The following is a 22,825-nucleotide window of genomic DNA, read 5'->3' as shown; positions in this document are numbered from 1 at the left end:
AAAATATTGAACTTTATTTAAAGCTGTTCAATAAATCTGGAAACAAAAAGGCTCTAAAAACATTCAGTATTCGCTCTGATTTGGACATTGTATTGTAGTGTATTCCTCCTGGCAAACTTGTTATGTTTATTTTCTTGTTGTATACATTGTTTGTATACTCTACTTCATTCAATAAAGATTTAATAAAGAAAAAAATAAAACTTCTGTGGGCCCATCACGTGATACCATCACAGATTTGAGGTCAGAGCAGTGCCTTGCATTGTGGGCTGCTCACTAAAATGACATGCTGACTTCTGTTGTCTTTTGTAGTTTTACCCAAAAATCGAAATCGAAAATCAAGTTTTTAGAGGGGGAAAAAAAAATAAAAAAAAAATAAAAAAATCGGGATTTTATTTTTTGCCAAATTCGTGCAGCCCTAAAAGCTATGTAATCACAAAAGTAATTTGAGCAAAAATAATTACTTTCTTACCCCAAAATTATTTTTTCCCTCAAATTTGGATGTGTCTGTCTCACGGCACTAGAACTTCCCATGTGGACCAAGGACTAAATGAGCATGTGCAGAGTGAATTAGGTGAGTCCTAACTTGTTCCTGATTGGAGCAATTGCAAGTGTTACAACTGACCTGTGTTACAACTGTCCCCAGTAACCCCTACCTATAAACGGTAAAAATCTGTGAAAGTGATCATTTTGCAGTGGTCTCATTTTTTTCCAGAGCTGTATATATAATGCTCAAACACATTTCTCAAATACAAGAATTTTAGGAAAAGAAAAAACACAAAAAACAGACACACGTATCCAGTATTTCGTGTAAACTTCCTTTGTACTGAACATGTCTTGAACTCTTCTGGTTTTATTCAACACATGTTCATTGTCTCTTGTTTGTGCTACTTTTTGTCATGGGAACAGAGATCACACAAAATACTAGCTGCTTCCTGTCGAGGCCATGGAGTTTATACTTAATGCTGTGCACAATATTCCCTTTTTTTTTGTTGTAGTTTGACATAGTGACTGACAAATAGCTATGATGCTCACTACAGCTGCATAAAAACAACACATCTTAGGGTGGACTAAGACTTCTAGAGCAGGGCTGTCAAACTCATGTTAGTTCAGTTCCACATTCAGCCCAATATGATCTGCAGTGGGCTTAACCAGTAAAATAATAACAGTGAAAAAAGTACAATTACATTATGATAATGTTTACATCTACAACATTTGCTTAAAAATCTGAATAACATGAACAACTTGAATGTCTTAAGAAAACAAGTGCAATTTTAACAATATTCTGCCTCAGTTTATCATTTACACATGTACATTAAAACTTACATTACAATTACAATACACAAAACATATAGTACTAGGGCTGTGTATCGGCAAGAATCTAGCGATACGATACAAATCACAATACTAGGATCACGATACGATATATCACAATGCATCATGATACTGTTAAAAAGACAAATTTTTGTTTCTTTATTTTAATGATTATTTCCTGGAAGAATGGAATTACAGCAGAAATCTGCACAAATACTGAACACATTTTTATTTGATACAACAGGATCTAATGTTATATCACAAAATGTTCCTGTGTTCAAACTGAAATTCTGTTTTCCAGACATTCCAGTTTCAGATCCTGTTCAAATGTTCAGATTCTATTAGTTCACAACTAACATCAGAACAGTATTTGAGTTCAATCCCAACAAAGGAACCAACATTATTGAATAAAAGAGTTTTAAATAAGAATAAATAAAATAAACAATAAAGAAAAACAAATACACCAAAAATGAACCTCCACCATTTCTGCATTTGAATAAATACCTAAAAATATCCATACAGTACTTTTTAATATCGATACAATATTGTGAAATGAAATATCGCGATATATTGCAGAACCAATATTTTCTTACTTCCCTATATGGTACCAGGTATAATATTTGGAAAATTGCATTTATTTCTCTGAAGACATTTCAGGTTGTTCATATTTGTTCAGGTTATTCACATTTTTTGTAAAAGATAGTTTGTCAGTGTAAACATTTTTATTTAATTTTACTTTTTTTTTTACACTAAAACAAAGATTAAACCTGCAGTTGTCGTTATTTATAGGTTATTATGATAATATTTACTGATCTGACCCAACTGAGATCTAATTGGTCTGTATGTGGAACTGAATTAAAATGATTTTGACACCATTGATTGTTAATATCTTCAGTGTAATTTTTGTATTTCACTAATTCATCCTACCAATTGGACCCTTTGGTGGGCCAGATTTGGCCCCCAGTCCACATGTTTGACACCTGTGTTCTAGACAGTGCTGTACATTGTGTGGATCAGCTTTATGTCCCCAAAAGATTAGGAAATGAAGGGCACAAAGGCACACAGCCTCAGTGGTGTGTGTTTGTGTGTGTTGTTAGACCCACCTCCTGCCCAGTTCTTCTACATAAACTGTCACTGCGCTGTTGTTTGGTGGCACCTCCTTGATAGTTGCATTGTAAGTCCTGCCCTCAAGACGAACCTACAGGGCAATCAAACACAAAACTACTATAAATACTGCACGTCTGTAAGGTAATGACCCTGTGAAAACACACACACACCACACACACCTGACAGCGGTCTCCTACTGCGTACTGCATCCCAGCAGCAATGCAGAAATCCAGCTTCTGCTGGGCTAAAAAAAAAGGGGAAAAAATTGAGCTAGAAAAAATTAATAAGAACATTCAAATTAAACAAATGACAAAAATACCACTTGTATTAAAAATAACATAACTGTAAACATAATTCCAATTTAGGAATAATGTAATAAAAACAGATTAAATATAATGCAGCATCAATAAGATGAATATCAAAATATGATATAAATTAATGAATGTATGTAAAGCATTTACAAAGGCTAAAAAGTTTTAAAATACATTTAAAAAAACTACTAACAATAAAAAACACTAATAACAGTGTAATAAGGTAAATAAACACAAATAAATATTGACATAAGACATTAAAATAAAAGTTTATATAAATTGATGTTGTAAAATGTTTAAAAAATTATATGATGAAATGAATAAAAAGGATAATGTGGGTATAATATTAATTCTCATACAATAAAAGGAGTAAATACCTGAACTCATATAAACAGCACAATAAAAAAAAACATGTCATTCTTTTCTTCTGAATAAAGATAATTCAGTGTGTGTGGTAGTAAATGAATGTACATGAAGTATATTGTGTTTATATGTGTGTCACCTTTCTTAGACCTCTGCCAGACGTCAAACTCTATGTTTCTGAACAGAGTCGGGTTCAGAGACCGTCTCACCCTGTCGGACAGATGACGGCCACGCCCCCGGCCCTGAAACACCAAACGCACAAACACATGAACGCAGACACACACACCTATTCACCAGTCTACAGTTCAGTGGTGTGGACAGGGGTCTGACAGCCTGTTCATTAGGGCTGTGTATCGGCAAGAATCTGGCGATATGATACAAATCACAATACTAGGACCACAATACGATATATTGCGATATATCACAATGCTGTTAACAAGGCGATACTTTTTGTTTCGTTTCTTTGTTAAAAAGATTATTTCCTGGAAAAAACTTATAGTGCAGCATTTGGATGAAGTTTTAACATGTGGCTTTACCAGTACAAAAAAAACAAACAATAAATAAATAAATAAATAATTAAATAAATGTTTTGCAGACATTACAGTTTCAGATTCTGCTTAAATGTTCGTATTCGATTGCGAATAGAATCCATACTGTTCAGTCCCTGAATCATCCAACATCAGAACATTATTTTTGTACGTTCCCAATAAAAAAAAACACAAACATTTGCCTCTTTCAGACAGTAAAAAGTGCTTTTAGGATGCTTGAATTATTATCATTATTTAACAAAACAGCGTTATCAATTTCAAGAAACTACAGTATGATCTGCAATATCACAACAGTACTATTGTACTATAAAAACATCCGAACAAAATACCCATGTGAATATAGAAATAAAATAGCTTAGAAAACCAAAACAAAAATGAACCTCCACCATATCTGCATTTGAATAAATACCTAAAAATAGCGATACAGTACTTTTTAATATTGATACAGTATCGTGAAGTGAAATATCGCGATATATTGTGATACCGATATTTTCTTACAGCCCTGGTGCTCATATTACCCTGCTCTTTGTTGTAGTAGTGCTTGTCCCATTGTCCAATCTGCAACACAAAAATGAACAGAATCATGAGGCTGGAAATCCAGCTTTAACAGTTTCATAAAGTGCCAAAAAAACCTACAAGAATACTGAACAGGAAATCCCCTACAGGTTCTTCAGTGCCAGCAGACTACTTCACTGGTTTATGTTTACTGTTTCCTACCTCTGCGTCTCAGTCGAGTCCACATCGGACTCGTCACTGCTGATACAGGCGGCCATGCTGTCATCACTCAGCACCTCAAAGTGTCGGCCAGTCCGCTGATACCCAGCCAGTACACTTCGATCCACCTTGAACACATTAGTGTACAGCAGCTCGTACAGGATGGCTGTGACACACACAAACGCGCAGACTTAACACTGCTTCAACTACAGACTCAGCTGCAGGTTTAAGACTGGCACTAAAAACTATGTACAGGCAGCATCACACACCCACGAAAAACTATTCAAAACTAGAAAAGCACTCGGAGAGCGCAGACCTCCGCCAAGACAGATCTGTCGTCGTCGTCCCCCCCCCCGATCACCACCAAAATTTAATCATTTCTTCCTTGTGCCAGTATCAACATTTCCTGAAAATTTCACGAAAATCCGTCCATAACTTTTTGAGTTATCTTGCTAACAAACAAACAAACCCTAGCAAAAACATAACCTCCTTGGCGGAGGTAACCAGATAGAAATATAAAACCAGCCAACCAGCAGTAAACCACATAGAAACATAGTAGTGCTGGGCAGAGATTACATTTTTTAATCGCAATTAATTGCGTGGATTTCTGCGATTAATTGCAATTAATCACATAGTTATATGGGGGGGGGGGGGGGGGTTGCTGGCATCAATAGTGTGTATTTCCTTTCAGTGATATTTCAGACTGAAGTACTCTGCTGATAAAAATAATTGCACATGTCAGTGCTTCCAACACCTGTGTCCTTCTCCCCCCCACCATCTGAAGACATTTAAAATGAAATGTCCATGGAACAGACCGGTACTGTTACACATGTTTATGTACACACGTTTATTTACACTTGTGAGTGATTGACAGGAGTCTTAGTCCCACTAATCAGTACTAATACTAATAAGCCCAATAGTATGTGGTGTTCAGTTGTTCAAAGTAAACAAAGGGGGCCCTCTAGTGGTCGGAATAATTGCACTAACATATGTTTTGTCCTTGCGGTGTTCCCGTAGTCAGTTCAGACATAAGAAGGAACTAACAGACACGTTTCTTTCACTCTGTTTGTATGGCCCCAAAAACATTTGCCCGTCAGTATTTTATGTTCAGTTGTTGTCAGAATGAATAGTATCAAACATTAAGGCGTGTCAAATTTTGGTTGAAATCCTAAAGTTTTGGAAATTGAAAGGGCCTTAGTGAAAATATAGTGTTTTTGGGTGCTGAACACGAATATGGCATTTAAATTTGGATCAAATTACATCTAGCTACCGGGATTTTGATTTGAAAACTCAAGAAATTATAATTTTTTATCAAAACTGTCATGGTATAGCTATGTCTATGAGACCACCAGAATCAAAATCAAATGTTTAGAAGCAATTAGTTAGTGTATTTCAGGGCTATGAATAATAAAATTTATGTTTCAGACAATTAAAGTATTTCTAGTGGAATGTAGAAGTGCAGAGAAATTGCAAAATAACCGAAAAAAATATGATAGCTAGCGTGTGAGCGAGTGCGCTCTACACTGTAAAAATTGGAAGCTGAGATGACTCATCAAAAAGAGTGAGATGGTTTCTCAATTAAAGTAAGTTAAAAAGGCTAAAGTTTGAACTGAATTTAGCTGTAATTCAAAATTTTTAGCTAAGACAACTTGTTTTTGTTGTGCAACCATCTCACTTTTTGATGACCTTTCCCAGCTTCCCAAATTTTACAGTGTACATGTAAAAACCAACTTAAGTGGCAAACTCAAAAACTACTTAAAACTAAACTGAAAACACATTCAGCAAAATAAACTTAGAAAAAGATTCTGTAGACATAGACACTCACAGAAAACCATAGTACAACTAAAACGTCAAAGAAAGTAAAATAAACATGACCACAAATCTGCGCGCACCACACACACACACACACACACACACACACACACACACACACATAATGTTCAGAGTTCTTCTCCTAAAAGCTTTAAGTGTCTGACAAAGGCAGTGACTCGGTGCTACCAGGCCTTCATGTCTTTCTTCAGCCGTAGTTTCAGGTTAAAACATTTGTGCATGTTCTGAGCTTTAGTTTATCTGATTTGAATTGTGAACACTCACACTGGCAGACAGCGGCGCCCTTCATGTGGCTGGGATAGACACTGTCGTAGTGATTCCCGTTCAAAAAACACAACCGCACCTGAGAGACAAAAACATTCACCAGGACATTCATGAAAAATTTCATTCTATTCTGTTGTTTCCAAATAGCCCTTTCATTTTTACTCAAACAAAAGCTGCGTTAGCATCTTCATCAATCAGCTGAGGCATAAGAGTCTGGTTTAGACCAGCTGTAAATGTAAAGTGACATGAGATAACTTTTGTTTTGATGTGGTGCAATAAATAAAATCTGACTGATCAATTTGATTGATAATCTGAAGAACAGACACACCTCAGTCCAATGCAGCCCACTATAGCATCTCAACACAAAGTGAACATTATGAAGCAGGTTTAACTGCACTATCATCAATTTATGTATGAATTAATACATGCTGCATCTGTTTGATTGAAGGCCTTCAATATATCTTTTATTTTGAAATGTTGTCATATTTTGAAATATTTCATAGACATCCTGTACAAAAATAAAGTCAAAAGAATAAAATGCACAGTTGTAGAAAAACTCATGTTTGTGAAATGGACTAACGGATTATAAAGGTGTAAAAGTTATTTTCAGTCTCACCTTGTCCTTGAAGTTATTGTCTGTGATGTGGACAGCCGGTTTGTTGGGTTCCTGGTAGATAAGAAAATCTCTCCTACAGAGAAAGAAAAAAAATCATTAAAGGTCGTCACCAGTTTTTCCTCAGATCTGTCCATCCTCAGTATCATGAATCCTCTGTTTGTTAACATATGGTTTGTTTGTGGTGGATGGAACTAAGAAACTGTTCACCATGAGGAAGAGATTCAGCTGAGGAACGACAGACAGACCAACAGATTCATGATTAGGGATGGGAATCGATAAGAATTAAACGATTCCGATTTGATTATCGGTTTTGCTTATCGATCCGATTCTCTTATCGATTCTCATTGGCTGAGGGAATAAAAGAGTACAAACAGGTGTGTTTGCATTAACTGTCTTTTATATTTCCATCCGCACAGAAAATAGAAAATATACAGTATGAACAAATAATAAGAACAGATGACGCTGGGCCCAGTTTGGAGGGGTGTGTGTGGGGGGGGGGTACAGTGACAGTGAAACTCCAGACTCTTTACTAATTCCTCTGTTGCTGCATTTCCACTACGTGGAACCTGTTCGACTCTGCTCGTCTCCTGTTGTTGTGCTCCTCATTTCCTTTCCTCTACCTTCAGAAACTTGTACTTGAGGGGGTACGACGTTTGTTGCCCGCACCGGAACCAGAACTGGGCCCAGATGATGGCCTGGTGTTCACTCTGCCGCTAGATTCACAAGCACCGCTGAGTAGAGAATCAAATGAATCACATGTGGACAAATGTTTGAACAGACTGGAGGGATTCCACCTTTAGAAGAAATGGAAGCTTTGACAGAGTTCAACTGGACCTGGTGTGGTCTGTTTGGACCTGGTGTGGTCTGTTTAGACCTGGTGTGGTCTGTTTGGACCTGGTGTGGTCTGTTTGGACCTGGTGTGGTCTGTTTAGACCTGGTGTGGTCTGTTTGGACCTGGTGTGGTCTGTTTGGACCTGGTGTGGTCTGTTTGGACCTGGTCTGTTTAGACCTGGTGTGGTCTGTTTGGACCTGGTGTTGGTCTGTTTGGACCTGGTGTGGTCTGTTTGGACCTGGTCTGTTTAGACCTGGTGTGGTCTGTTTGGACCTGGTGTGGTCTGTTTGGACCTGGTGTGGTCTGTTTAGACCTGGTGTGGTCTGTTTGGACCTGGTGTGGTCTGTTTAGACCTGGTGTGGTCTGTTTGGACCTGGTGTGGTCTGTTTGGACCTGGTGTGGTCTGTTTAGACCTGGTGTGGTCTGTTTAGACCTGGTGTGGTCTGTTTAGACCTGGTGTGGTCTGTTTGGACCTGGTGTGGTCTGTTTGGACCTGGTGTGGTCTGTTTGGACCTGGTGTGGTCTGTTTGGACCTGGTGTGGTCTGTTTAGACCTGGTGTGGTCTGTTTAGACTGTTTCTGCTTCAACTCCATGTTGTCTTCATTCTGACCAAAACAATGTAGCGTACGCGTGACATCATCGCGCATGTGCAACGAAGGAGGAACCGATAAACAGAATTGTTAAGCAGGCAAACGATTCCAAAGAATCGAGCTACTGGGATCTGTTCTCAAAAGAACTAGTTCTCGATTTCCATCCCTATTCATGATACTGAGTTTTTACTGAGGTTTTTACAGATTTGTTGAAAATTGGTGACAAAAGTCTCCTGCAGCTTTAAGGTGAATTCTGTATGTTTGATGACTTTACTGCTCACAGAATCCTTTTTTTTTTTTTAGATAAAACCACAAAGAGAAAACCCATTCTAACACGTCTTACTTGTACATGACAGCCAGTGCATTGATCTCCACCTCTCCAACCCATTGCTGAAAAATAGAGTAAAACAAATATGACTTTTGTTTTTCTTAACAGTCACCTGTTAATGAAACACAGTGTCAGATGTTGAGTTTACCTGTTGGTCCTGAAGCTTGCAGAGGTAATCCTCAAAGTCTCCTTCGATAAACTGCAACACAGAACAGGGCAAACACCAATTTGACCAACAAAGTGTACTCATTATTGAATTATTTCATTTTTCAAACTGAAAATGTAACGTTTTTGTTTTGTCTAGTCTTAGAAAGAACCATAAATATCTAAGGTTCTGGATAGTGGAGCATATAAATTAACTTATGTTTGAATACTTTTCTACATGCCACAGGAAATATACACTTTAATGATGCAAAAATTATTACAGGGCGACAGGATTTTCAGCTTGTACTTTCTAATTCAATCAAACTCAAATATAATTTTGATTGAATGATGAGGATTACATGAAGTACTAATAAATAAAAGTAAACAATATCTTAAATAAATTATGTATTTTCATTTTCCAATGTCATATAAGTTGTGATCAGTTACACCTCACTTTTTATGTTTTAAGATTCTTTAAAGATCCACAGAAAACCTGGAACATCTTCTTCCTCAATAAAGGCGGCTACTACTACAGCTACATTTATTATTATTATTATTATTAATAATAAATAATAATAAAGTTCGTCTACTCAAAGGCAATGCTGATACCACAATCAGACTAAAGTGTTAGAAATCACAAATACATATTCATTCATTTCCATACCGCTTCATAGCTGTCTCTGTTTTTCTTCAGGAACTCCACACATTGTGCTCGAACCTCAGTGTGATAACTTTGGCAATACAGCACCTAGACAGGGTCAAAGGTCAACAAGTTATCCTCTGTTCAATTCATATCATAGACTAGTGGGTTGACCCATGGGGGAATCCACCAGGTTCTAGATGTGGTGGTTTTTATGCTGTTGTGTGTTTGTGTATGCTGTACCGCATTTGTCCAGCAGTCACCGCCAAAGCTTTGGGGTATAGCAATGTGATTTAAGGCTATTGTATTCCAAAATTATTAATATCTCCCAAAATATTGATCCTATCAGCTTTCCATTTTCGCTTGTCTGTTCCTTGACCAAAAATGCATGAGTATGAAATGTGTCCATGTTTTTGCGTTTGCTGTCCATATCTCTTTTACTGTGTTGCTTCTGTTTTAGGGTCTTTACTTGCATCTTGTATCCTGCTGTTGTGTCCTTCTGCTTTGTCTGTCAAAGCACTGTGGTAAACTTTGTTTTTAACGGTGCTATAGAAATAAAGGCTATTATTTGTTGCTGTATAGTCCTGGCATCACATGATCATAAATTGGCCACCAGGAGAGGGTGTCTCTGCGTTGCCGTGCCATGTAGAGGTGCACATCAAGGCTGTGCGGGCCAACGCGGGCTGTCCACAGTGATGGCGTAGGTAGCGACGTGTGACTAGGGATGTAATGATTACCGGTATAACGATAAAACGTGGTAAAATTCCCAGCAGTTAGTACTACCATTTAGATTCTAATTATCATGGTAACCGTGTTTGATTATTGCACTTTGAAAACTGATGGTGCTGCTCATTTCCTGGAGAAGCAGCATCTATCTATCTATCTATCTATCTATCTATCTATCTATCTATCTATCTATCTATCTATCTATCTATCTATCTCTGAAAAAGAAACTCAAACAACTCAAACTTGATCTGTAAAATGGTAAAATAGTGTCCATAAGGTGCCATCTTTAATGGACATTTGTATATTTGATTGTTTACAAGTTAATATTTGAAGGATTCTGCAACAGAAAGTACATTGTACCTATTATTTAATTTTATTTATTTATTCTTTTTTTTTTTCAAAATACAACTTGGTTAAATTATTTCAGTGTGTGTATCAGTACTTTTTGAACATTTTGAGCACAATTTTAACAATATCGTGATAATAATGATAACTGTGGTAATTTTGGGTCACAATAACCGTGATATGAAATTTTGCAATCGTTACAACCCAACCCTACAACCCTAGCTGGATTTATGGTCTGTGTGACCATAAATCCAGCTTCAGACTCACTCTGTTGTGTTTCTGTTGACTTTCTCTAGTTTCTGTCCTGCTGTTGTGCAACAATCAAATATTGCCATAGTTTGTAAGATGATTCTCTTGTGGATACAACAGACTGTAGTACTGTGCCTACCAATAAAAACTCAGCAAAAATACTGCCACTGCAAATACCCACACATGCATACTGGGGATATCTCAACTGTTAGGGTAGTTTACAGACTACTTTTGATCCTGCTCTTATGACATCTCAGTAGTGACAGTAAATGTATAGATTTCCAAGTGTTGTACTGCTAATATCATATGTGTTTACTGGATGTGAAAACTGAAACCACGATACCTACAAGAAAACAAAACTGGACTAGAGCTGAAACCAATTAATCGACCTCAACGTGATCCAAAAAAATCCTTCAACCACAATTCTCCTGAATCTTCAGCTTTGTTTCCTTCATTTTTCTGCTGTTAAACATTGGTTCCACTGTTGTGTTTCACACGGACGCTTATTGTGACGCACAAAGAAGCTTCATATTCAGGAAAACTGACATAGAATATTTCCCTTCAAACAATTCCAGTTGATTAATCAAATCGTGAATTTTTGCATTGGCTTCAAGCACCTAATCGATTAATCAGTTGCAGCTCTAAAGTGGACTACTTTATTTTAGAGACAACATTAAATAGATCTCTGAATATTCATTTTAACTGGGAAGTGCTGCATCAGTGTCATATATTACACGTTAAAAGTTTTAAACATTTTGTAAATGTAAATATTTTCATGTATTTACACTAAAACAAAGTATAATTTCACAAAAAAAATGCAAATAACCTGAACAAATATGAACAACCTGAAATATTCTAAGAGAAGTAAGTAAAATTTTAACAATGTTTTGCCTTATATTAAATGTTTTTGTGTGTTTGTAGATCCACTGTGATCTGTACATTATAATGAACATGTGGAAATGACAAAGTGAGGCAGAATATTGTTAAAATTAAACGTATTTTTTTAGTTTGTTCATGTTATTCACATTGTTTGAAAGGATAGTTTGTAGCTGTAAACATTTTCATTGTTTATTTTGACTTTTTTCACTGTAAAACATAGAGAAAACTTTGGAGTTGACATTATTTATATATAATTATGTTATTATTTTACTGGTTGGGCCCACTGCAGATCAGATTTAGCTGAATGTGGAACTGAACTAACAGGAGTTTGACTGACCTGGGTAAAGTCATTTCCATCAGAGAACTGTAAAAATTAATTTTAGTCCATTAAATCACTAAAAAAGTATAAGACACAAACATACAAATTAAATCTAACCTTAGGATTCCTTAATTTTAATTGTATAAGGCATTGGTTTAACAGTGTCTTCAGGTTGAACCGGTTTCTCTTGGTGCTTCTTTAATAAAACTAAGAATCTGATCAACACAACACACCAAACCCAGTTAGCATGTTACAAAACTTAAGCCTGGCTTTGGGTCAGCTTTATCACATTTACCTGCTCAGCCACGGCCCGAAACAAGCACGACCCATCTTTGGCTATCTTCTTCCGATGCAGACCTATTGTTTTCAGGTAATCATCCATCTGTTTCTCGGCGACCCTCTCCTCATTACTTCTCATGCTTCCGCCACCGTCCATGCTAGCGGGGACTAGCGGCTAACGCTAGCTGACCTAACCCGGACTGTTGGACTGTCGGCTAGCCTGGACAAACTTTTAGACGCTTTAGACCGGAATAAGTTGTTAATATTATCAGCCGGAAAGAGTTCAGTGACTACATTTGTGGGTAAAGGACACTCCAAGACAACTATGACCGGTTCTAGTTTCGTTTTCCTCGAAGCCGAGCGCATCCCAGAGACGGAATGTCAGAAAATGAAAGTACAACAGTCAACTTTAGCCCGCAGTTAGCATTTGAGCAGCTAGCACAGGCTAACGACACGCCCCCTTCTTCTTCTATGGTGTCAAGTTGGACCTGCGCAAACGTCACCAAACCGGATGTTTACAAGAATAAAAGCTGGCAATTTTATTTTTTAAAATTTCATTTAATTTAATTTAATTTAATTTTATTTTTACGTATTGACTGAAATCTACAAGAAAATTAAGTGTAGAACACACATAAAAAGCCAGTGAATCTGTGTCAGAGGGGTTCACCTGTGGAATAATCTGGAACAAAACTGAAAAATGTCTTCTTCAATTAGTGCATTTAAATCACAGGTGTCAAACATGCGGCCCGGGGCCCAAATCCGGCCCACCAAAGGGTCCAGTCTGACCCCTAGGACGAATCTGTGAAATGCAAACATTACACTGAAGATATTATCAGTCAAGGATGTTAAAATCATTTTAGGTTTAATTCAATCTAAAGTGGATCAGAGTGGTAAAATATTATCATAATAACCTATAAGTATGAAAACTGCAAAGTTTCTTCTTTGTTTTGGTATAAAAAAAAGTAAAATTAGAAAAAAAAAAAGTTACATTTACAGACTATCCTTTCACAAAAATATGAATAATCTGAACAAATATGAACATTCTGAAATGTCTTAAGGGAAGTCTGTGGAATTTTAACACTATTCTGCCTGTTACTAAATCTTTAAGTTGTGATGCACATGTATAAATGATCAACTTAGGCGTAATATTGTTAACAGTGCACTTTTCTTCTCAAGAATTTTCTGGTTGTTCATATTTGTTCATGTTATGTTCAAGTACAATTCATAGGTTTAAACATTTTCATTATGGAATTTTACTTTTTGCACTCAAAACATAGAGAAAACTTTGGAGTTGACATTATTTATCAGTTCTTATCGTATTATTTATATTATTTGACTGGTCCGGCCCACTGCAGATCCTATAAGCTGAATGTGGAACTGAACTAACATGAGTTTGACAGCCCTGATTTAAAAGGACGTATAAATCCACTGTAATAACAAAATATAGAACATTATAGAAGCACGCATAAAATAAGATATTATTGTAGTTAATTGGTTATCATGATAAGAAGATACTATGAGCTTTATTGATCATTGTATTTATAGTAAATATTTAAAGTGCATATAAATATTATAGTTTATGTTAAAAACAGTTGATTTTGTAAATCTGATTGTGTGTGAGGTGACTAAAAAAGTGTATGTGAATGGACTGAATGGATGTTTTGTGTTATAGTAAAAATATACAGAGGAAAATGTGTGTGAACAAATCAAATGAAGCGGTGGATCTAGTTTGATTATTAGTTTGTAAAAAGGGGGTGGGAGTCAGTAAGCTGTACTTCTGCCCACTCCTTTTCAAGCACAATTTTTTTTTTTTTTTTTTTGGACCATGTATGATTCTTTGTTATCTGATGATTCTATGTGCTTGAAATAAACTACTACTACTACATTTACATTCATTCATTTGGCAGATGCTGTTTTTCCAAGTGACTTACAGGGGAAAACCTAAAATGAAAGAAAAATACAAGAATAGATTAAAAACATAAAACAGCTCTACAGTTAAAACAGAAGAATACACTGCAAAATAATAGACTAAAATACAAGAATGGATTAAAAAGACATAAAAGCAGCTGTACACTTAAAAGAGTGAAATAAAAAAAAAAAAATTAAAACATATTTATTTATTTAGTGTTATACAGAGTACAATAGAAACATAAAAAGTATAATACAATATTAATACAATAACATGAACAGAACAGAACATTAGCCAGGGGACAAAATACACAAGCAGAAATAATATATCAGTTTAGGCAAAGATCATGACTGTTGCATAGGTCAGTGGTTTTTATAGCTCTTTTATTTTCAGAACACTGAACATTTGAAATATACTGAGTAAGCTCAGTTTTAGAGATTAAAAAAGGAAGGTTTAAGATTGGAGAATTTGGATTTATGAATGTGGTATTTTGCTAAAAACAGAATTAGACTGATTATTTAATCTTGATCTGATTTGTTAACAGGATATGAGAAAATACCAAACATTTTTGAATAAGTGAGAGAAAAATCAGAAACAATATTTTGACAAATAAAAAAACAGACATCTTTACAGAAAATATTTGAGAAAGGACAGGAACCAAAACAGATGATCTGCATTTACTTCTGACTGATTATAAAAGGGGGTGACACAGCGGATAGACCTGGTGCCTCACACACAGAAGGTCCTGGGTTTGAGTCCAACACCAGTCCATGGGGGGTGGGACCTTTAGTCCATGGGGGTGGGTCCTTTAGTCCATGGGGGTGGGACCTTTAGTCCATGGGGGTGGGTCCTTTAGTCCATGGGGGTGGGACCTTTAGTCCATGGGGGTGGGTCCTTTAGTCCATGGGGGTGGGTCCTTTAGTCCATGGGGGTGGGACCTTTAATCCATGGGGGTGGGACCTTTAGTCCATGGGGGTGGGACCTTTCTGTGTGGAGTTTCCATGTTCTCCTGTGTCTGTGTTGGTTCTCTGGTCCTCTGGCTCCTCCCACCATCCAAACACATGCTCTGATAGGTTAACTGGTTCATCTAAATCCCCCATAGGTGTGAATGTGACAGTGTGTTTGTCTGTGTGTTCAGTCTGGGATGAACTGGTCACATGTCCAGGGTGAACCCCGCCTTCACCCATAAGGAGCTGGGATAGGCTCCGCCCCCGTGACCCTAGTGAGGATAAAGTGGGTTCAGAAAATGAATGAATGAATGAATGAATGAATGACTGTAAAAGGAACAATCCACACTGATGTCCTGTTTATATCTGTGTAGGAACAGTTCACAAAGGATAGAAATGATGAAATAATTTGAGAGAAACTTCTTTTATCTCGTTTATAATTAAATAATTAGAAGGTAGACACCAGATTTTCTTCCATCTCAGGTTTGGAATGAGATTATTCCAATAAGACATCACATTTGGAACAGAACAGAACAGAACAGAACAGAATAGAATAGAATAGAATAGATCTTTATTGTCGTTGTACATTGTACAACAAAATTAAAAAGTGCGATCCTAAAGGGTACATTCATGTGACATCAAAAACACACAGACACAGTCACATTCTATTGCACTATCTTTTAGCAGAGACAACATTCTTCTGGAATAAACCACGTATATTGTGGTTGTTTACTCTGTTTTGGCCAGAAAAAAGCTGGCAATTTCTTCAGCTCAAATCAGGACAAAAACACAACACAACTAGAAGCACTCGGAGAGCGCAGACCTCCGCCAAGGCTGATCAGTGGCCCCCCCCCCGTGGGCCCCCCCACCCCCGATCACCACCAAAATTTAATCATTTCTTCCTTATCCCATTTCCAACAAACCCTGAAAATTTCATCCAAATCTGTCCATAACTTTTTGAGTTATGTTGCACACTAACGGACAGACAAACAAACAAACAGACAAACCCTGGCAAAAACATAACCTCCTTGGCGGAGGTAATAATTACAACGGCAATTTCTAAATGTGCTGGTGTAGATATTAGACAGGGGTGGGATAAATGTGTGACAGAACTTTAAAAGGTGATACTATGGCCTCACAAATATTGGTAGATTTGGAGTTGGAGCTGCTAGTTTTTATTGATTTATTACTTGAACTGTTTTTTTTTTTATATGTATATATATATATATATATATATATATATATATATATATATATATATATATATATATATATATGTATTCTGCAGAGAAACAGTTTAATTCTGCCTGTACTATCTTATATGTACAACAAAAATGACAATAAAGACTTTAATTTAGATTTGATGAACACTTTAACTTAAATAATTTTACACAGAAGACAAACAGACACATTGGGTAAAGCTTCATCAGCATGTCACAACTAGGGATGTAACAATTACCAGTATAACGATGAACGGCGGTAAAATCGCAGACTGTCAGTATTACCGTTTAAATTCTAATTCTCATGATAACTGTGTTTGATTACCGCACTTTTAGGGAAAAAACCCTATGTACAGATCTGCTTTAATGTCAAATATTTGAGTATAGTTTGAATTTATTACAATTTTAATTTTCTATACCTAATATTGGAACCAATATTCACTTTTAAAGTCTGTGAAAAGGTTTGTTAAATATCTGTGTGTTATTTATACAATAAAGTATATATATTTTTCAAATCAGATTTTATATATTTTTGTGTTTTCTGTTCTTTTATGTTTTTATAGTAGGTTAAAGTGAAAAAATAACAGACAGAGGATATAGATGAAGTTGTGCTGAAAAAACAGATCCAAACATGGGTATAGTAAACATTTGTTTCTATAGTATATAAAGGCCAAATCAAAAGGACTGAAAAACAGACAGAATAGACTCAGACCACTAAGGGTTAATATGTGAATGTTTCTGACACAGAAGGGAACAGTGGGACTGGGATTATATTTTATTTTTTAAGACAAACTGGTTAAATTCTTTCAGTGTGTGTATTAGTACTGTTTGAACATTTTCAGCACAATTTCAACAATACTGCGATAATAATACATTGTCATCTGGTTCCCTCTGTAATCCCACCCCACCAGTATGCATCTGTCAGTGGATCACTGTGGTGCTCCAGAGGTCCTGCAGCTAACAAGTACTAGTCAGTCATGAAGAGGCTGTTAAACATTTTTGTGAGTTTTAGAGAATACATGAAAGAAGACTAATACGTGTTTATCTCCTTCACCTCTTCTACTTGTTTTTGGACACATGTTTAATGGTATGGCCTGTTCCTGCTCCTTTTATCTCACCATCAGACTTGATCCCAGTGTTTAAACCACGCATTTGACACAAACTCATGAGGTTTGAAATATCACTCAGCTTTTGCCTTTTCATAAACAGACAAACTTGTGTACTTGTACACATACACATGAAATCACACAGGTGCTGAATCCTAAAGTACACAACCATGTCCAGATCCTCCTGTCCACAGATGGAAAATAAAGGCAGCAGAGGTCAAAGGGCAGTCCGTCTGCAGTAAAGGTGTTTGGAACAGGAAGTAGGAATAAAAGACCTGCTCCTCAGTGCTGTTCAGGTTACAGTTTATTCCCTTCCTGTGACACCTTCTATTCCTCCACTAATACAAAACTAACTCATTATTATAAGAATAAAACGCAGCTACGACTGTATCACCAAAATAAAATCACTTCCGGTCATGTCTGGACTCCGGATGTTTCCTATCAAAATAAAAGCTTTAACTTCAGCTGACCCTCAGCTGTGTTTGGACCAGACCTTCTCAGACCTTCTCAGACTGCCTCTGCTCCTCCACTTCTTCTGTCACATGTCTGGACTCTGTCCTGCTGGTTCGGACCCACTACCACAGGAAGGGGGTTCCCGCGAAACCCAACTCTGCACGTGGAGGCCGCGTGGGACAAAAACACATGACAACACGGCCAGGCCACGCCCACTGTGAGTGGGCTGCATCAAGCTGCACGAGCCGACAGACCGGAAACCAGACCGGAAACCAGGATGGAGAGGAGAACCAGTGGAACACAGAACAGCAGAAACATAAGAAAAATGAGACTGAAACGGTATGGGGTTTGTGTGTGTGTGTGTGTGTGTGTGTGTATTTTGTTTTTTTCCGTGGGAAACGGGACTTTCCTTCCGTGTCTTTATTTTTTAAATTATTTATTTATTTTTATTCATCAAGTGTAATGTACAAAACATTCATGGCATGAATTCTTTTATAAATCAAAAGAGGAAAAGGTGCAAAGGGCATAAAAAGGGGAAAAAAGAAAAATGGATGGGAATTAAAAAAAAAAAAAATCAGTTTTCTTATTAATGTTTCCACAATAAAATCTGTTCAGAACCACAATTTAAAACATTTTGCATGGAAAATGGTTAAATATCATCAATATATGATTTAAATGTTCAACTATGCATAACTGAACAGGTTCTATCTGCACTCTGACCTTTTACTTTGTTTAAACTGATTCTTATTTATGTTTTATTGATTCTGTTTTAATTGTGTGTGTTTTTAATCTGTCTCTTTTCCATTTCTGTAAAGCTGTGAATTGCCCTGTGTATGAATTGTGCTCTACTAATAAATCTGCCTCGCCTCGCCCAAATGTGTTTTTTGCAACTTAACATTTAGCAAAACTAACCTTATGTCTACACTGTAAAAAAACAAACAAAAAAAACAACAACAAAAAAACCCCCAGTATTACGCCAGCAGCAGGGGTGCCAAAAAAAAAAATTACTGTAAAATAACAGAAAATAACCATCTCATAAAAATACGGAATTTTCTATAATACAATACAAATACAATTTTTTGCCCTAACTTTACGTGGGATTTTGCATATTTTTTGACTTTTTAATGTTTAATAAAGAATATTTTCATGTATTAAAACAATCCAATTCCCTATAAATATATATATAAATAATTTTCAGTGAGACTCAGTTGTCCAATCCACTGATAAAAACTGTATTTGGACAGTTTATCAGTGCTTATACATGTTATACATTCACAAAAATACATTTATTCAACAGTTTGTTGTGAAACCTCCTGTAATTACACAAGATATTTGTCAATGAACAAACAAGTCTGGTTCAACTGACAGAACAAATACTTCTGTTACTGTTAACTGTCAGGAATTTTATCTCATTTTATTTATTTATTTTTTTTTACAGTATTGAACTTTAAATTAACAGTTTAATCTCATAAATAGAAAAGAACTATTTGTGAAATTACGATACATTTGCAAATGTATTTTAACTGTATTTTTCTGTGAAAAAAGAAAAAACTTCTTTTAAAAAATGGAAATTTTTATGGTTGTTCACAGTTCCAGTTTTTTCCTGTTCTTTTCCATTTGACATGTAAAATCACAGTCTGTTTTTGTCATTTCATTGATATTTTTCTGTATCTGAAAAATACAGGAAAAATCTGTCAAATAAACAGTGAAAATTCTGTTAAATTACAGATTTTTTTTTTTTTTTACAGTGCATTAAAGTTTTTCTTGAATGTTTTCATGCCAGTTTTTCCACTGGTTTTTCTTGGGGTCTGAGTCGCTGTCCTTCATGACCTCAGTATTTAAACCTGTTCTCTGCTGTGACCCCAGTCCTTCCCTGAACCTTTCCTCATCTCTTTCCTCCGTCTGCTCCTTCCTTCATCCCTTCATTTCTCTTCCTCTCTTTCTTCACTCTGGCTGCTCGTCTCTTCCGGTTCCACAGAATCGTATTGATTTTCCTCCTCTTAGTTGAACCACACAGCTTTGGGTGTGGGCTGACGCTGATGCTTCTTTGTACAGCTACTGCCATCACACTGCTTCATGCATTTGGCCTTGAATTTATAGCATGTTTGTATAAGTTCATATGTTGAACTGAGAACCACAGATTTTACAAGAGTTTATAAGCAGGGAACCTGACCAGCAGGGGGCAGCAAATGTCCATTCAATGATTCAGATGAGGCAAAGAAACAAACGAAAAGATGAGTTTAAAACACCATGAGATGAAGAGATTCAGTTAAAGCACAATACAAGAGTAAAACACATTAAAATAGTGATTATTATTATAAAAATACAGTAGAAAACCATTATGAGTTGTTAGGGTTAGGGTTATATATATGTATATATATATATTACATGAACATTTTTCTTATGTAAAAAATTTTGACAAGCTTTTTATTGTATTTAGATGAAAAATAAGTCAAATGTTCAAGAAACAAGGCTTTTTTTTTTTTCATTTTCTTAGAAATTATTTTTTCCAGTGTATGACTTCAGAGAACATTTATTTTCTAGCAGGACAGTGATTTAAAGTGTATGATAGAAAACTGCGTAAAAATGGTTTAAAGATGAAAACGAGTCCTGGACCCTCTGAGGCATAACCCAGACCTCTGTCCAACACAGAATTTAAAGGGTTAACTCATGTTATGATCCGTCTCACAGTACACACACGGTACCTAGCATTAGCATTAGCACATTAACTCTAAACTGTCGTTGATGGCGCTCGATACAGCTGCCATAGAATAGTTTTGGTGAAGGTGAAAAAGGCTGAGAACTTGACAGATCTGGAGCAGTTTTGGACTCAGACCCATCTGCACTGTGGCCAGAATGATACCTACTACATACAGATGTGGGACTTGGAAGGCTGGAATATTTGTACAATCACTCATTTTTACATTGGTTATTTTTGAAGAAATTGACATTAATTCTTGTTGAAAAAAGTCAAATTATATGGACTATACATGATTCAATTTTTGAACACAGTATGATAAATTGGGTGAATACTTTTTATAAGCCTTTTACAATAAAAATTAAAAAAAAAATTTAAAAAGTAAATAAAGTTCTTCTCCCAGAATCTGGATAGGGTTTGTGCTCATCTCCTGCTGCAGAGTAACACTTCACATAAAGCCTCCATTTATATGAACCTGCCCCAGTGGAGGATGGGTTTCTACAGACGTTTATTCTACAGGATTTGATCCATAATAACTGTAGGTCACAGGTGTCAAACATGCGTCCCAGGGCCAAATCTGGGCCACCAAATGGTCCGGTCCGGCCCTGGGATGAATTTATGAAATGCAAAAATTACACTAAAGATAGGAACAATCACTGGTGTCAAAATCATTTTAATTCAGGTTCCACATACAGACACACACAGTCCAATTAGATTTCCAGGGGTCAGAACCAGTCAAATATGATCAGAATAACCTATAAATAAGGACAACCCCACATGTGCTCTGTGTTTTTGGTGTAAACAAGTAAAATCACATGAAAATGTTTCCATTACCAAACTATACTTTTACAAAAAACATGAATAACCTGAACAAATATGAACAAACGGAAATGTCTGAAGAAAAGTAAATACAATTGTACCAATATTCTGTCTGTTACTAAGTGTTTTGTGTGATTGTAACGCACATGTGTAAATGATAAACTGATAAACTGAGGCAGAATATTGGTAAAATTACATTTGTTTTTCTTCAGACAATTCCAGTTGTTCATGTTATTCAGATTTTTAAGGAAACTTCGTAGATGTAAACCTGATCAGAATAGAATTGTACTTTTTTCACTGTTCTTATTTGCCTGGTTGGGTCCACTGCAGATCAAACTGGACTGAATGTGGAACTGAACTAACAGGAGTCTGACAGACCTGGTCCAGGTGATCAAACCCTGCAGTCAGACATCTGTCCTGACCACAGTTTCCTTTATGGACTCAAACCTTCCAACGTTTATTAAGCAAGATCCAAAATTAAAGGTCCATTTGAGATGAGGCCTTAGTTTGTATACGTCTAAAAATCAGGAGATATACTTCAGTTCACTGTGTTGAAATCAAGCACTTCTTCATTGTTTCATTGGATGGTCAAGTTACGCACCAGAAACCAGTGTCAGCTGTTTGTCTGTCAGACAGGGGAAGCTCAGTGTCGCTTACATTGAAAAAAAAAAGTCAAGTTATTTCAACATAAATTCGTCCCTCTGTTCCTTTTTCAGAAAATGCTCAGTGACGTTATCGTACACAGTAAACAAGAAAACGCTGAACTTCAGTCCAGTGTACCAGTTAGTCCAGTGGTTGTGTTTTCTTCCAGGTCAGTAAATGAACAGTTCATGTGGTTTCTGTGATTCCACAGCAGAATGTGTGACGGTATTAAACTGAACTGTGTCAGTGAAGGAGCACATCTGAAAACAGCTGTCAATCAAACAGGGTTCAGCCTTCGGACCCGTCCTCCAATCAGCACGTGGAAGCTCGGCGTCTGGTCCAGCTGAGCTCCGCCCACAGCTCCATTCACCCCTGGAGACGCCGAGTGTCCGGGGGCGGGACGACAGGTGTCATGTGTCCAGTGCTGGTCCAGTTTGTAGTGGTTTTTAGTGAACATACAGAACTAAAGTTTGTAGTGGCTCCGTCACAGCAGACAGCGGCTCGGTCTCAGCTACAAAAGAGTTAGCACAATTAGCTTAGCCATTTTACAACACTGCTGAAACCTATGATCCAGTAATGTCAACTAGAACAAATGTACTTCAAAGCGATCACAACACAATATTATATGTGCTGAAA

General features: G+C 36.5%; 1 protein-coding gene across 1 annotated transcript in view; it reads right to left on the bottom strand.

Moving 5' to 3' along the window:
• The window catches only part of LOC115438920 (OTU domain-containing protein 4-like), a 34,982-nt gene extending 22,194 nt beyond the window's left edge, over window positions 1–12,788 (bottom strand). The window contains exons 1-11 of the mRNA XM_030162811.1: window positions 12,412–12,788; window positions 9,623–9,706; window positions 8,963–9,013; window positions 8,830–8,876; window positions 7,065–7,137; window positions 6,449–6,527; window positions 4,358–4,520; window positions 4,159–4,198; window positions 3,232–3,334; window positions 2,598–2,662; window positions 2,415–2,509 (exon numbers count right to left, since the gene is read on the bottom strand). Coding sequence (XP_030018671.1) covers window positions 2,415–2,509; window positions 2,598–2,662; window positions 3,232–3,334; window positions 4,159–4,198; window positions 4,358–4,520; window positions 6,449–6,527; window positions 7,065–7,137; window positions 8,830–8,876; window positions 8,963–9,013; window positions 9,623–9,706; window positions 12,412–12,552 — 941 coding nt within the window. The 5' untranslated portion in view covers window positions 12,553–12,788. The remainder of the gene's footprint in view (window positions 1–2,414; window positions 2,510–2,597; window positions 2,663–3,231; window positions 3,335–4,158; window positions 4,199–4,357; window positions 4,521–6,448; window positions 6,528–7,064; window positions 7,138–8,829; window positions 8,877–8,962; window positions 9,014–9,622; window positions 9,707–12,411) is intronic.
• Window positions 12,789–22,825: the final 10,037 nt, after the last annotated feature.

This window comes from Sphaeramia orbicularis, chromosome 18, assembly GCF_902148855.1.
Source record: "Sphaeramia orbicularis chromosome 18, fSphaOr1.1, whole genome shotgun sequence".
In the NCBI taxonomy this organism is placed as follows: Eukaryota; Metazoa; Chordata; class Actinopteri; order Kurtiformes; family Apogonidae; genus Sphaeramia; species Sphaeramia orbicularis.
Note: the sequence above shows the minus strand (reverse complement) of the source record. Positions and strands in the feature narration are given on the sequence as shown.